At 48.4% G+C, this 15,525-nt stretch overlaps 1 protein-coding gene across 2 annotated transcripts in view; it reads right to left on the bottom strand.

The window, feature by feature from the left end:
* Positions 1-15,525, bottom strand: part of ADCY9 (adenylate cyclase 9) — a 101,732-nt gene that overhangs the window by 28,797 nt on the left and 57,410 nt on the right. The window contains exons 2-4 of one of the 2 annotated variants that reach the window (XM_054180477.1): positions 10,650-10,822; positions 6,187-6,291; positions 1,579-1,796 (exon numbers count right to left, since the gene is read on the bottom strand). In XM_054180477.1, coding sequence (XP_054036452.1) covers positions 1,579-1,796; positions 6,187-6,291; positions 10,650-10,822 — 496 coding nt within the window. The remainder of the gene's footprint in view (positions 1-1,578; positions 1,797-6,186; positions 6,292-10,649; positions 10,823-15,525) is intronic. The other variant, XM_054180478.1, reaches the window with a different exon arrangement.

The following is a 15,525-nucleotide window of genomic DNA, read 5'->3' on the forward strand; positions in this document are numbered from 1 at the left end:
TCCATCTAGCCTCTAATATTTGAAAATATCACCTAAACACCTATTCTCAGTCACCAACAACTGACAATGCAGAGAAAAAACACAATGGGAGGCTAAATTTTAACTGAAGTTTGCCACAGGAGAAGGGAAATATGAAAAACAGAACCTTCAGAAGGGATTGGAGAGGGACTGGTGTCCCTCCCTCTCACTTCTTCCTGGCTTAGCCATGTTTCCAGTTGACAGTGTCCCTGTCTGAAGCAGCCTGAAGTCTACAGAAACACACAGTTTCAAGGCTATTTAGATAAAACAGCCCTGAGTGGAAGCAGTGAAGCAAATCTAAGAATAGCTATCAACAACAACAACCCCCAGTTATCTAGTGAGTTGTTCCAATCAAGTCACTGTCATAGTAAGGGAGATGTGAGGGTGTGTTCACAAGAATCACACACCACTGAATTGTGGGGAACAGCTTGTCTTTTGTCCAAGTTAAGGTTATTTGGGTCTGAAACAGAGAGAGAAGCTAACTTTAGAAAACACTGTCAGTAGGCTGTAGCTCCGTGAGAATTCATTATGAATTCTGCTTCCAAGCCCACTTTGCTAGGTATCAGTGAGTCACACAATGTTATCAGACAGGGTTTTGTTGGACAAAAATGTGAGTTCTATGGTTTGGATTCTGTGTTACACTTTCAGTGGCAGAGGAAGGTTCAGACTATGTGCATTAAGAGGACTTTTGAATGTAAAGATAAGAGTGATAGCATCCTAGGCTGAATCAAAAGCAGTGTGGTCAGCAGCTGGAGAGAGGTGCTTCTGCCACTTGGCTCTGGAAAGACCTCACCTGCAGTAATGTGCCTCTCTCTGCAGCCCTCAACACAGGAGGGACATGGACCTGATGGAGCAGGTCCAGAGGAGGACCACAAAAATTATGAGGGGCCTGGAACACCTCTGCTATGTGGACAGGATGAGGGAGCTGGATTTGTTCGGCCTGGAGAAGAAAAGGCCCCAGGGAGACCCTGGCAGTACCTGAAAAGGGCTACAAGAAGGCTGCAGAGGGACTGTTTGCAAAGGACAAGGGGTAATGGTCTGAAATGAGAGAAGAGCAGATTTAGATTGGATGTTAGGAACAAGTTCTCCACCATCAGGGTGGTAGAAGATAGGATCAGATTGCCCAGGGAGGTCCAGGCCCCATCCCTGGAGATGAAATTCAAGGTCAAGCTTGACAAGGCTCCGAGCAACCTGATCTAATTGAGGATGTCCCTGCTGACTGCAGGGAGGCTGGACTGGATGACCTTTGGAGGTCCCTGCCAACCCAAGCCATTCTATGATTTAGACATATTTTCCTTTGTGAAGACTCAGCTGAAGCATGCCTGATAACCACAGCAATGATAAAAAGCCTGGCTTCAGAGATTCCTGCAGGGCATGTTTTTGACCTCAAGTTTCTACTGCAGATTAAGCAAAACACAGAGTAAGATCAGAAAACACATGACCTGTGTGAAGAACAATTATTGACAGGAGGCAAAAAGCACACATAGGAAGAGCACAGATACAGGAGCCCTGCTCCTGCCTTCTTGCATTTACACCACCTCACACTGCACAGCTCCTTACCTGTCTTCTTTAATCACGTCCACAAAGTGAGCATCTGTCTTCTCTCTGATGTTTTTGAACCTCAAAGGAAGCAGAGCCGATTGATCCAGACTCACTCCTCCCCATCTTCCTTTCTCTTGCAACATTTCATACAGTGAGGTTTGACTATTGCTGAGCTTTTCTTCTTGGGGTGGACTCAGAAGCCCATTTTGAGTCTTTGGACTGTGTCCTCCTGGAGCCTGAAGGGCAGAAAGCGAAACACAAGTGGAGAACGTCAGCAGTTGAGAAATCAACAGAAGAGATTTCATGGAGCAGAGGCTGAAAGAAATTGTTCCTGCAACACACTGAACTTTGACCTGATCTCATCACAGAATTCACTCCACCTGCCATGGAATCCTTCCCATCTCCTGGAAGACCTGGCTATTTTTAGGTGTCACTTCTTTACCTTCCTATGTACCAAGTTTCCATGGAGCAGAAAACAAAAGTACATTTCCACATGAGCAACCACGAGCCCAAATTTCATTCCCTTCTCTTAAGGTCAAGATTCCACCAAAAAGCTTTTCAAATCTCTAACCTTTGCTATCTTTCATGAGATGATCCACTCCACCAGCCCTTGCTGATCCTCCCACTGACCATTACAGCCCTATTGCAGCCAGAGCTTCCTCCTGCCCTTTTTAACATCTCATCATCCTACAAACAGTTTCTTTGGCAAATGAAACCACATTTTCTTCACTAAGACCTGGTTTGCTTTTTTGCCTTTGTGTTAATTAAAGCTGCACTCCTAAATATTGACACCAGCTCAGGTCCGCAGAATCACCCATTCCGCTTTGGTTCGCTGCGGAACACAAATCACTGCGAGGGCCAAATGATTCTATTTTCATGGAACCTGAAGTTCCTCCTTTTGCTTTTTATTTGGCCTAGGCAAATATGTACTGAAGCTATTGGGGGAAGAAAAAAAATTAAGACAGCTAAGTATGGTTAGAATGAAAATGAGCTGCAGTTAGTCAGGATCATTTTCAAAAGCAAACATGTACCAAACTTGGCAGATCTCAATGCTCAGCTCCCCCTTCATGTCTTACCATTTATCACGTATCATTTATCCTCATGCTGAAGCCCACTCATGACAGAAGTTCCTTCATTCCTGCCTGTGCAGCAGTGACAAGCTCCTCCAGAAGACTATTCTTGGATGCCACCACAGTGACCATAAATAAATACCATAAATATCACCACCACCACCCCAACTATACACTGAAATATGTTACCTACAGTGTAAATTAACTTCAAGTTCTTAACTTTCAGTGAGTTAAGAAATAATCTGGTTTCTGGCTGCTCATGCAAAATTAGTTCAGCCTCCTTGTGCATCTACATCCTGTAAAGCATAGGGGGCTCATGAGGGTGGTGAGAAACTGGCCCAGGTTGCCCAGAAAGGTGGTGGATGCCCCATCCCTGGAACCATTACAGGTCAGATTGTCTGGGGCTCTAAGCACCTCCTCTGGTTGCAGATGTCCCTGCTAGGAGACCTTTAAAGGTCCCTTCCAACCCAAACCAGTCCATGATATTGTGAATATAGGTAGGAAATGAAAGGTGCAGCCACAATCAGTGAGAATACAAGGCTAATGAAGCAGCAGGAGAACATCACCTTGAGCAGGGAAGAGCTAAAAAGCACTTGGGCTTGGCTCCTTATCACTGCCAAGGCCTCAAGAGCTGAAGTCATAACAAGGTGTGTTGGAATGGTTCCCTGGAGCTACAGGAAAAGCAGGAGGGAGATGGGCTGTGCTTCCTTTTCCTCCTGCCCATCAGGGATGCAGGATTCCCACCCTGCAGGCTGCCCCAATGGAGGTGGGAGCCCCAGCAGCCACGTGCTGGGAGCCAGCAGATGAAAGGATTCCCAGCTGAGTCCCTTCTACCACTCACAACTGTTGTTTTGGCAGCTTGCAGGTGTTCACAGCACAGGGACAGCAGCTGACAGAGTGAAATAGAAAATTCAGTAGTTACCCTGGTGTGCTGCCAATGTTTTGCTAAAGGACATAATCAACAGAAGAGAAAGGTAATTTCAGCAGCACATCTCTCGGCAGAAGCAGACCAAAATGCTTTGGACTGGAGAAGGGAACTCTGCTGGTAAGCCAGAGGCACAGGACATCTCACATAAAAGGTCACCAGTTTCTTTTCTGAGGGAAAGCATCCAGCAGATGCAGAGCAAGGCCTCCTGCAGCCCTAACAGGCTGTCCAGCCCTCCCAGAGGGCACGTGGCTCGGGAGCACAAGATGTACTGCAGTGCCCAGGCGACCTCTCTGATTTTGGGACGAAGGATCCTAACTAAAGCAACTCAAAAAGAGAACTGTCCAACAAGGTACTGGAACTGAAAGGTCTTCTTTTTCAGTTTGTTTCTTTTTAATTTAGGTTCAGAGAACTTTCCAGAACAACTTGGAGGCCTAAAAGAAAAAAATTATGGCCAGAGTTATCTGGCAAAAGATCTTTGTCCTTTTCCTCACCCTGCAGTAGATGTCCTTACTTGAGAAGCCTAAGAGAGGACACATTAGAGCTATGAGCAGCTCAAATGACAGCTACAGACTCCTGTGCACTGTTTGCTTTCCCTGTCTGCTCTTCAAGTTCATCTGAGAAATGCAGCAAAAATTTCAGCTCTTTCAGAGAAGGTCAGCATGGACTTCTCTTGGCCTTTTCTCTTTAGCTCCTTGGCAGAGGCTCAAATCCCTAAGAAAATTCTTCCCTCCAGTCAGCTCAAGGTTTTCCTGTGCTGTCTCCACTCAGTTAATCTTAACAGGAGGGGATTAGGGTGTGAAACTGCTTGTGTGTAAGGAGAAAATCCCTATTGAGGAAATGTTGCTAGCTCCAGTGTTCTTGTGGGTTCTGATGGCAACAGGCAGCACAAGGCTTCGTGAGCACTCAGAGGTTTGAAGTATCATGCATGTGACAGTTTCATCAAGAGACAGGAAGTCTCCAGAGGCTTTTGGGACCCATGAAGGTCCAAGGACATATTTAATATCATTATCATTCTCTAAATGGGGATGGGAACACTGCAGGGCCAGGCACAGCAACTTGGCATGGCAAGGGAACAAGCTCCAGAGACGAGTAGAGGGAGCTTATGACTTCTGCCCAAGAAAGCTGGGACTGCAAAGACTTTACAAATTGAATGCCACAGCATTCAATTTGCATCAGGTTATTCTTTAGGCTTTCAGTTAAACAGGCATCCCACGTTACTGGAGAGCCACTGAACTGCTCCAGGGTTTGACTTAGCAATAAGTAAAGCAAATGAAAGATGGGATTTGTCTGCAGTAGTATGTTTCTCCCAGTGAAACACAGACATTTTATTCAGCACTGTCCAGACCTCTTCTAAGCAAGGCTGGATGACTTGCTGGTTCACACACATGAAGCTAATACAGCTGCAGCAGGAAGAAACTTCAAGGTTAATTCTGATGAAAAGAATACCTGACCCTAGCCAGTTGGTACCCAAGGAATAGCTCCGTTTGCAGTCACTTCTGGAGGTCCCTGGCACATGGGCAGAGCAACCTGAGGAAGCATCATCTCATACATACCATCCTGGCAGCCTGGGCACAGCTCCCATGGTGTTTTCTGCCTTAAAGATCTCCTGCTGCTTTGAGGCCAGCACCTGCTGGCCAGCCTGCTCTACCTCCCTCAGGGCTGAAGAGATTATCTTATTTTCCTCTTAGGCTGTTTCCTAGGAGCCCTAGCACAGAACGTGGTTTCCTCTGTCACCTACCACTGCAGCCCAGTGAGGCAACCCCTGCTTCCAAGCTTTCCATTGAGGCATTTGAGACAATGGGTCAAACACAGAGAGCAGAGGGACAAACACAGATGAATGGAGCAGCTCATGAGCAGAACAAGCAGTGGCTGGTTTGTCAGCCAGCTCTATATGTGAGAAGAGCTGCGAAGAAGAACAAGAAGCTCTCTCTGAGCATGCTAAGTGACTCTCCCCAACAACACTTATTTGAGAACACAACCATCAGGTGGTGAGGACTGGTATCTAGTCTGCATGTAGGCAGGAGTTTAACAGTCAGGAAGGAGCAAGAGGTGACAGGCAGAGCAGAGAGGCTGGGAAGGCCACCAGCAGGATGACAAAGAGGCAAGGTCTGGTCCTGTGGAGGAAGTGGGTGGCTGCAGTGAGGACAACTAAGCAACAGGCAAGGAAAGCAATGGTGGGAGCAGCATGCTGAATATGCAGGATGTTGGTCAGAAAAAGGGAGCAAAGTGCCTTAAAGGCTGTGGAAGTCAGCTGTGTGGATGGGCATGGATCACTTACAGCGCTACGGTGCAAAAGACATCAGCAAGACGTTGGTGTCACTTGCGGCTGGGTGACACACAGACGACTGGCGTAGGAGATGGGAGATGGTTGTGCCCTGTTGATTGGGTAGTTTCAGCATAATTTGAAGAGTCCAAATTTCAGGTCCTTCTCAGTATCAAGCTGGGCCTATGCAATAACTATTAATGTTGAAAATGGGGGGGCCTCAATTAAATTTGTGAACACAACTGCTCCGTATCAGCCCTGCCGCTTAAGAGCTTGCAGAAAGGAAGACCAATGCCAAGAGGAGGAAGCTAACTGAAGAGGAGAAATAAAGGGAAAGGAAGGGAAATGACAAATGCTTCAATTACCTTTGTACTGTTTTTATGCTCATCCTGACAACCATTTTGGATAGCTCCTTCCTCTACGCTGACATCGCAGTGGGGAGCAAGGGTGGTACTACATGAAGGGCAAGGCTGCAAGGAGACAAAAAGGTTTTAGCCAGGAATGTTCTGCTGTCCTCGCTGTTGTTATGCAATTTATAATTTGGTCCACTTGTATGCTTGTGGTGTGGGTTAAGAGATAAACAAAGCTACAGAATGGGAGGCAGGGAATAAAATTTGACTGGAACAGAATGCACCATTTCAAAAATAAATCACAGATTTTCTGTTTACCAAAGCTAAATCTAATCCAGGGAAGCTTTACTGGTGTAAGCTCACAGATACACTGTCAGCACTGCACACCAGCAACAGGCCTGCCCAAGAAGGACAAAATACTCTTTATTGAGAGGAATGCAATTTGCTTGCTTAAAAACTGCCTGCAAAAGCTGAACGGCCTCACAAAGGAAGAATTAGCACAAAATGCAGACAACACCAGGTCCAAATAAGCACAGAATACCATGATGTATTATGAACAGTACAGGGAAATGGAAAGCAACAAATCTGAAACTAAGCAAAGGAAATTCATTTCCACAGATAGGGCTCTAAGGCAGCTCAGTGGAGCTCAGGCTGCTGTGCAGCGTCAAAGCCAACAAATATCCAAGGAAAGAAGGAAAGCAAAATGATCAGACTTGGAATCATTGCAGGTTATGCAGTTTGGAGACAATCTAAAATGTCACACAGCTTTTAAAACAACCTAGTTCCTTAAGAGTTCAGGTTTTAGAGCTGAAATTCTGGTTCTGGAGGGAATTAACCCCCTGACTTGCAAGTTCTTCACACTTTTCTCCAGTCCTGGCACTGCACAGGCAGGATCCTGCATGGCAGGGACCCTGTGTCTGATGCCACTGGCAATCCCTCTGCTCTGGAGATGGTTTACTGGTATCAGGCTTGCCAGAAGTCTACTAAAGGTTACAGAGACACCAGTCATGAGGAACAGCACACTAAATGCAGCACACTATGCACTAAATGGTGGTAAGTGATCCACTAAGCAGTAGCATCAATTTTCCAATAAGCAACTCCAGCCTTTTGTCCCAAACTCAACACCTCATGTCCATTTTATTTGTCTATTCTGGACTCAGAAGGGATTCCTTCAGTCTGTCATTCTGCTGCTCCAAACACACAACTTCTGCTCCCAGGTTCTCTCTCAATTTCAGAGAGCAGTGGTGGAGGTCTTTTCAGAACTGACTTTGCACTCAAAGCCCCTTTTCCACCTCTGCTGTCACACCTGCAGCATGTTTCATTTTTAGGTGGCTACAGCATGGCTCCTTCTCTGGAGACTTTCCAGACCTGTCTGGATGCGTTCCTGTGTGGCCTACATTAGATTATATGGTCCTGCTCTGGCACAGGGGTTGGACTCCAAGATCTCCAGAGGTCCCTTCCAACCCCTAACATACTGTGATCTCACCCAGCTCACTCTTCCCATGACTGCTGATCCACTTGATCACCCAGCAATGCCTCTCAAAGGCTCCAGGTGGGGTCTCAAGAGAGCAGAGAGGCAGAATCACCTCAGTTGATGAATATGCAAGACCACCTCACACCAGAAGGCAAAAAACCTCACAAAGGAAGCCTGATGCTTGGAGAAGAGGCCCAAGTCCATCTAACTGACCCCAGCTTCTGAAGGCACCACCATTAACCCCATTCTCTGTTGCAGACAGTCACACAGCCTTGGTGCCTGTGTGACCTCAGCCTGATGAATAATGCATGGGTGTGCTTTCAGCAAACACCAAGACAAGCAGAAGCACTTTCTGTTTTCATACCAGGAGATGATTAAAACATTTCAACAACAGCTTATGATTCCCTGTCATGTAAGGGGGTTTATAAAACATGATTGGGAAAATAAAGTGATACCCTACCCACTTGAGCAGGCAGCAGTGTTCTCGTTCAAACCCTCGCTGCTGTTACAGAGTTACTCCCAGTTTGCAGCCTCTGTCTTCACCATTTCAATTACCCATGTGGATTTTATTGCTATCTGTACTGCAACAAGGTTTGCAATTAAATGAACTGCAGATAGACAAGAGGAGAGGGGGAAACACAACTCCTTCCACGGATCCATCACTGTTGCACCCTCCTTCCTGACTTGCCTTGACAGATCTCGTCTGCTGGAACATCCATTCCAAGGCCAAAATGAAGCCATCTTCTGCATCCAACATGGCTACTTCTTCCCATGAAAACCAAAATATTTCAGCTTCCCTGTAATTTTGCCCCACCTACTTCAGACTCCTGCAGAGCTGGAGTCATCTCCTCCCACACTGACACTGTTTACAGCTTTGTATTTAAAACAGTTGCCGTGTAAGTCATGATTCTTTGGCAAATTATTCTCTCCAGTCCTTACCAGCGAGATGCAGGCACTGAAAAACCCAAAAACATGTGAAAAAGAGACCCACTACTTTCCAGAGCTGTTCAGGATCTGTGACTGAATTGTGCAGTTGCTCTTTAAGGGGATTTTTTAACATAGAGATATTTATGCATTTTTCTTAACGCTGCAAGGCTTACTCGAGCACGGCTGGCAAATGGAGGCTCCCTGAAAGCCTCACCCAGCAGCTCCAGCAGAGAGAACACTGCTCTACATCTACACCCCACAGCATGCTGGGGTGGGTGTCCTGTTCAGTATCTTCATCAGTGACCTGGATGAAGGGTAGGAGTGCTCTCAAGACAGTTTGCTGATGATAACTGGGAGGGGTGGCTGACACCCCCTCAGGCTGTGCTGCCAGCCAGCCCTGGCCAGGCTGGAGAGCTGGCAGGAGGGGACCCTGCTGCTCTGGCAGGGGGATTGGACTAGATGATCTCTCAAGATCCCTTCCAGCCCTTAACATTCTGTGAACCTCAGGAAGTTCAGCAAGGACAAGTGTAGGGTCCTGCACCCAGGGAGGAACAATCCCCTCCACCAGAACAGGTGAGAAGTGACCTGCTGGAAACCAGCTCTGTGGAGAAGGTCCTGGGAGTGCTGGTGGACAAGTTACCCATGAGCCAGCAATGTGCCCTCATGGCCAAGAAGGCAAATGGTCTCCTGGAGTGCATGAAAAACAGCAGGGCCAGCAGGTTCTCCATTAGTTCTGCCCTAGGGAGGCCACATCTGGATTCCTGGGTCCAGTTCTGGGCTTCCCAGTTCAACAGACAGGGAAATACTAGAGAGAGTGCAGCAAAGATTACAAAGATGCTGAGGGGCCTGGGGCATCTCTGTGAAGACACGGGGCTGTTGAGCATCCTGAGAGGGGATCTGACCAATGCTGACAGGGCCAGGCTCTTTTAAGAGGTACCCAAGCGACAGGACAAGGGGCAACAGGCACAAACTGGAACCCAGGGGGTTCCACCTGAAGAGAAGGAGAAACTCATTTGGTGTGAGGGTGCTGGAGCCCAGCAGCAGGCTGCCCAGAGAAGTTGTGGAGTCTCCTCTGGAGAGATTCCAAACCCACCTGGCCATTGTGATCCTGGGCAAGCTGCTGTGTTCTCAGCTGCTGTGGGTGCCCCTGCTTTAGCAGAGGGGCTGGACTGGGTGATTTCCAGAGGTCCCTTCCAACCACACCATGCTGGCATTCTGTGATTCTGCATCTGGGAACACCTGTACCTGGCCATCCTGTGAGAAGAGACTCTGCACTGCCCTGCTCTGCTGCATCTAGAGTGGCAGAACACATCTGTGAGTGCTCAGCTTCCTCACTATGCTGCAGGCATCCCGACACCGCCTGTGGCATGCGTTCTGTGGATGCTTACCAGACCGCAGTGAAAGCCGAGTCTGGGCTCATCCAAAACTCACTCCAGCATTGCTGTATTTGGGGCAGGACTATTTTCAAAGAGTTGTGAGGACTATTTTCACAGTTGTGCTTAGGGAAACACCAGCCAGACCTGCAGTGCTCACGGGCATGACAAACCATGTACCTCTACGCATAAACTCGACGCGGCAGCTTTAGCACAACAGTAGACAGGGTATCCAAGGTGGGTGAAATGAAGCTGGCATTTGTCCTAGGTCCTCTCTGGAAGCAGCTTCTTTTAGCTTCACTTACTCAGACAGCTATGTCTGTCCTTCTGCATTGTGCAGAGCATTATTCAGCACTTCAACAGCAATTAAAGCCCAGCCAGGATGGTAAGAACCAGAGCAGAAAGTTGGGGACCAGGCAGAACCAAGCCATCATGGCCAGCAGCACATCTCCACATTGCATGCTGGCTGTGCAGTTAGAGTGGTGTGTCCACAGCCACCCTCCTGCAGAGCAAGGCACACTTAGCTTGCACTGCTTCAGAACACACATGCCACAGCTGGTCCTGAACAGCAGCTTGCATTTGGGACTCAGAGCATTTTAACAGGGAGCACCACAAGTTAACACACAGTAAATGTTTGAGGGCACATCTGAAGTACTGGGTCCAGCCTGGGATCTGTGCTGCCTGGCTTTGAATGAAGAGCTCACCTTAGGTTTGTCTGGGTGTTTGAGAGCCTTTGTGGACTCGCTGGCTTTCTCAGCTGACGAAGCTCCTTGTGTCTTGGCTCCATCTCCAGACTCCAAGCCAGGAAGCAATGCTTGTGAACAGCTGCAGTGGGGCTCCTTCACCTTCTGGCCAGAGATCAGGTAGGTCTTCAGACCTACAGGAAACAATAAAATAACAGTCAGAATGCCTGAAAGGCAATAACAGTACTGCTTTGGACTTCTCAGATACAAAACAGTAACTTATCAAAGCATTATCAAGGCTTGGGAATACAGCAGAGTGGCTGGGAACAATCACCAGGATACAAAGATGCTTTGAGTAACACGATGGCAATCAGGGCTGCCCAACATCTGCTGTCCCAGACACAAGAGACTAACACAGAGCACCAGTCAGGACTGATACATACTTTCTTTGTTCCATTTTCACTCAGATACTTCTGAAAGATAGAACTAAGACTTTGTGCTCATGTCCAGGCTGTGATATGAGCTCTCACAGTAGCACTTCTGGAAAGGCTGCTCAGCCTGCTGTGTTCCTATTCTACTTTTCACAGGTTGCATTGGGTTGGAAGGGACCCTCAAAGATCATCTTGTGCTGCACCCCTGCAGTCAGCAGGGATACCTGCAACTGGATCAGGCTGTCCAGGGATGTGGCCTCAACTGCATCTCTGGGTAACCTGTTCTAGTATTTCCCCAACCTCACTGTGCAGAGCTTCCTCCTGATGTCCAACCTAAATCTGCCTTGCTCCAGTTTCAAACCATTGCCCCTCATCCTCTCACCACAGGCCCTTCTAAACAGTCCCTTCTCAGCCTTCCTGTAGGTCACCTTTAGACATTGAACTGCAGCTCTAAGGTCTCCCTGGAGCCTTCTCTTCTTCAGGCTGAACAGCCCCAACTCTCTCAGTCTGTTTTCATAGGAGAGGTTCTCCAACCCTCTGATCATGTTTGTGTCCCTCCTCTGGACGCACTCCAGCAGGTCCATGTCCCTCTTGTGTTGAGGGCCCCATAGCTGCACGCAGCACTGCAGGTGAGGGCTCAGCAGAGAGGGGCAGAATCAGCTCTCTCCATGTGCTGGCCACACCATTGGCCTTCTGGGCTGCAAGTGCCCATTGCTGGTTCATGTCCACCTTCTCCTCCACCAGCACCCCCAAGTCCTCTTCTGCAGGGCTGCTCTCAAGCTCACCCTCCCCCAGCCTGGATTGATATCAAGGGCTGCCCTGAGCTAGGTGCAGGACCTTGCACTTGGCCTTACTGAATCTCACGAGATTCTCCTCAGCCCACCTCTCCAGACTGTCCCAGGTCCCTCTGGATGGCTGAAACACCAGCCTGTATCCCTCCACCTGCACTCTCCATTTGTCAGAGATGCCAAGAGGCTTGCTCCAGGCTGGTAGCACACTGAGGGAGGAAATGGTGCTTAAAGTGCTAGAAATCCTGGTGGGTTTTCAGAGCTAGAGCAGACTTCACATTTTAAAAGCACAGAATCAATCTCTCTCACACATACACCCACACACGCCCTCTGCAACTGTTGTAAGAATTAAAGCATAATTGGAAAGCAGATCCAGTATTAAAGGCCAGGCTGGTAAATACCATGTTGTATCAAGCTGAGCTGTGTCAAAAACCTGTTCAAAGAAGAAAAGAGCTGAATTTTGCTCAGAATACGCCTTACTTCCTGAAAACTTCGTATTATGATGTTCTGGGTTATTTCTAGGCACAAAGACCAAGAAGGAGCCACTAATCACACTGCTTTCTGCATTCAGCTGAGCTCCCTGTATGGGAAATCTCCCAGTCAGCCAGGCAGAGCTCGGACCTGCTCCAGAAAGCATGGAGGTCATCAGCTCATGGCCCTGACAAGCACTGGGCTGTGGTCTCAGACCCTGCTCTCCAGCCCGATCCAGGGCTGACCTCCTGCTCTGAGGCTCCCAGGGTGGCTGTAAGGTTTCTGTTTGGGTCAGCTGTGCACTCCCCCTCCCTCTGTCTGATTCCTGTCACCCCCTGACAGCCAGACACGTGACTGTCACAGCCATCGACTGTGCCCAGCTGCCTCTGCCCGGAGAGGGGAAGCTGGAAATAAACAGGTCAGGCTGCAGCCCTTGGCAGAGGGCAGGTTCTGCTCCTTAGGGAAAGGTCATTTGCTCACAACCTTCCTTACAGAGAAATCACACTCACGGCCCCTTCTTTTAATGTCACCTGCAACGCAGGCAGGACCTTGTCTGCAACCTTTCCAATACAAAGAGGTGTGTCAGAAGAACACCAGTTCTGCCATTTCTCTGTTTACTCCACTGACAGATGCAGCTCCTGAACATTCAAACCAAGCCAGAGACCTGCATCTATTATTGACTGACTGAGACCTGCCCCAGACTGGAGAGCTGAGCAGAGAGAACCCTCATGAAGCTCAACAAGGGCAGGGAATAACCCCCTGCGTGAGTACAGGTGAGGGGTGACCTGCTGGAAAGCAGCTCCATGGAGAAGGACCTCAGAGTGCTGGTGGACAAGTCCTCCATGAGACAGAAATGTGTCCTTGTGGCCAAGAAAGCCAATGGGCTCCTGGGATACATGAAGAAGAGTGTGAGCAGAAGGTAGAGAGAGGTTCTCCTCTCCCTCTGTTCAGTTCTGGGCTTCCCAGTTCAAAAGAGACAGAGTCCAGTGCAGGCTACAAAGATGCTGAGAGGCCTGGAGCACCTGTGGGGAGGAAAGGCTGAGAGCCCTGGGGCTGTTGAGCCTGGAGAAGAGCAGCCCCAGAGAGGATCTGATCAGTGCTCAGCAAGAGCTAAAGGGGCATGAGAATGGGGCCAGACACTTCTCAGTGATGCCCAGCAACAAGACAAGGGGCAACAGGCACAAACTGAAATCTAAGAGGTTCATCTGAACAGGAGAAGAAACTTGTTTGGTGTGAGAGAGCTGGAGCCCTAGAGCAGGCTGCCCAGAGAGGTTGTGGAGTCTCCTTGTCTGGAGAGATCCCAAAGCCACCTGGACATTGTGATCCTGGGCAGGCTGCTGTGGGGGCCCTGCTTTAGCAGGGGGGTTGGACTCAATGATCTCTAGAGCTCCCTTCCAACCCCACCATGGTGGGATCCTGGGAAATAGGACAAAGAAAAGCCAATGTCCTACTGAATCAGAGCACATGTTCTCTAGGAAGTCAGCAGGGCTCCCGGTGCTGAATGTGAGGCTCTCAGGAAAGCAAATAAGAATAAAATGGGTATTTTGAGAAAGTGTTGGAAAATTAGGAGGAGTAAAGACCTTTGATTGTTACAGAACCTTACTAACATTGTCCACCTAATGCTTTGTTTGTTGTTCAAGCTTTCTTGTGACAGGAAAATTCGATTCACTTTAGTACTCCTTGTGACTTGCTGACGCCTCACACAGCAACTCCTGCCTTCAGGCTGAAACAACAACTCCTCCCTCCAGCCTGAAATGCTTCGGTATTAAAAAGGGGGCATTAATTCAGCAGAACTGCAGTGGTGTAACCAAAACTTGTTATACATGAACATTTCTCCTCCTCCATCTCCAGTGAATCAGTACAATCCACACTGTCATTTTCCATGCAGACGGTGCACAGAGCGAGCAACACTCGCCCAGCCACGCAGCACGTTCGGATCAATTAGCTAACAGAGGACAATTAACCGGATAAGCTGACAATGGAGGAGCTCTTTGATGTGAAAACCAGCAAATGGGGCAATTTGGGGTGCATGTTGCCGTGCAACAACACCGCTGAAGACACAGCGCCGAAGCAAGCGCTACGAGATGCTCGTACAGCTCTTCATAGAAGCTCGCTCTTTCTTCCCCTCCTGTCATTCCCAGCCTCACACTCACGTCCTTCCCCCAGATTTAGGCCAAATAAATGCTGAAAAACAACCCGGCCTCAAAGTGACCACCAGCAGATCCGAGCTCTGGCAGGCTCCATCCTGAAGCACGTTCCTGCTTGCTCCAGAGATGGCTTTAGGAAGCAAAGACGGGAGGGGGGAACTGGCTACAACAACCCATCCCCCAACATACCACTTTAACATATCAAGAATTGTTTTGCCCTGTGGAAAAACCCCATCAGCTCCATGGTGTATCTTTAAGAAACACAAGTCCTTCACTTGTCTCCAAGCTCTGAAAATCTGTAAGCATTATAACAAGTACCTGAGCCAAACCACTCCCTTCTCGAATTCAACCAGCTTACATATTGACATGGTCCTCTTGGAGAAGTGCATTTTTGACAGGATCTTAGACTCATAGAATGGTTTGGGTTGGAAGGGACATCCAAAGGTCATCTAGTCCATCCCCCCTGCAGTCACAGGGACACCCTCCACTATGTCGGGTTGCTCAGAGCCTTTACCAGCCTGCCCTTGAATATCTCCAGGGATGGGGCCTCAACTACTTCCCTGGGCAATCTGTACCAATGTTCCACCACCCTGAGGGTGCAGAACTTGCTCCTCACATCCAATCTAAATCTGCTCTTCTCTCATTTCAAACCATTGCCCCTTGTCCTTTCACTGCAGGCCTTTGCAAACAGTCCCTCTGCAGCCTTCTTGCAGCCCCCTTCAGGTACTGGCAGGCTGCTATTAGGTCTCCCTGGGGCCTTCGCTTTTCCAGGCTGCACAACCCCAGCTCCCTCAGCCTGTCCTTGTAGCAGAGGTGCCCCCAGCCCTTTTACAGAGGGTTTATTAGTCCTGCTACTGCTGAATTTTAGAAACCTTAGGAAATTTCTGCACTTGGCTTCCTTCTTCTCTTTATCAGTGGCATTTCTCTGAACTTATAAAAACAGACAACCAGCCCAAACGCTAAAAAAATACTCCTAGTAACGAGCAAAAAACCCCAAATGCATGCACTCACACACAGATTATTTTCTGTACAACCAAAAATAAACAGAAGTATAAATAAG

This window comes from Dryobates pubescens, chromosome 4 (assembly GCF_014839835.1).
Source record: "Dryobates pubescens isolate bDryPub1 chromosome 4, bDryPub1.pri, whole genome shotgun sequence".
Classification (NCBI taxonomy): domain Eukaryota; kingdom Metazoa; phylum Chordata; class Aves; order Piciformes; family Picidae; genus Dryobates; species Dryobates pubescens.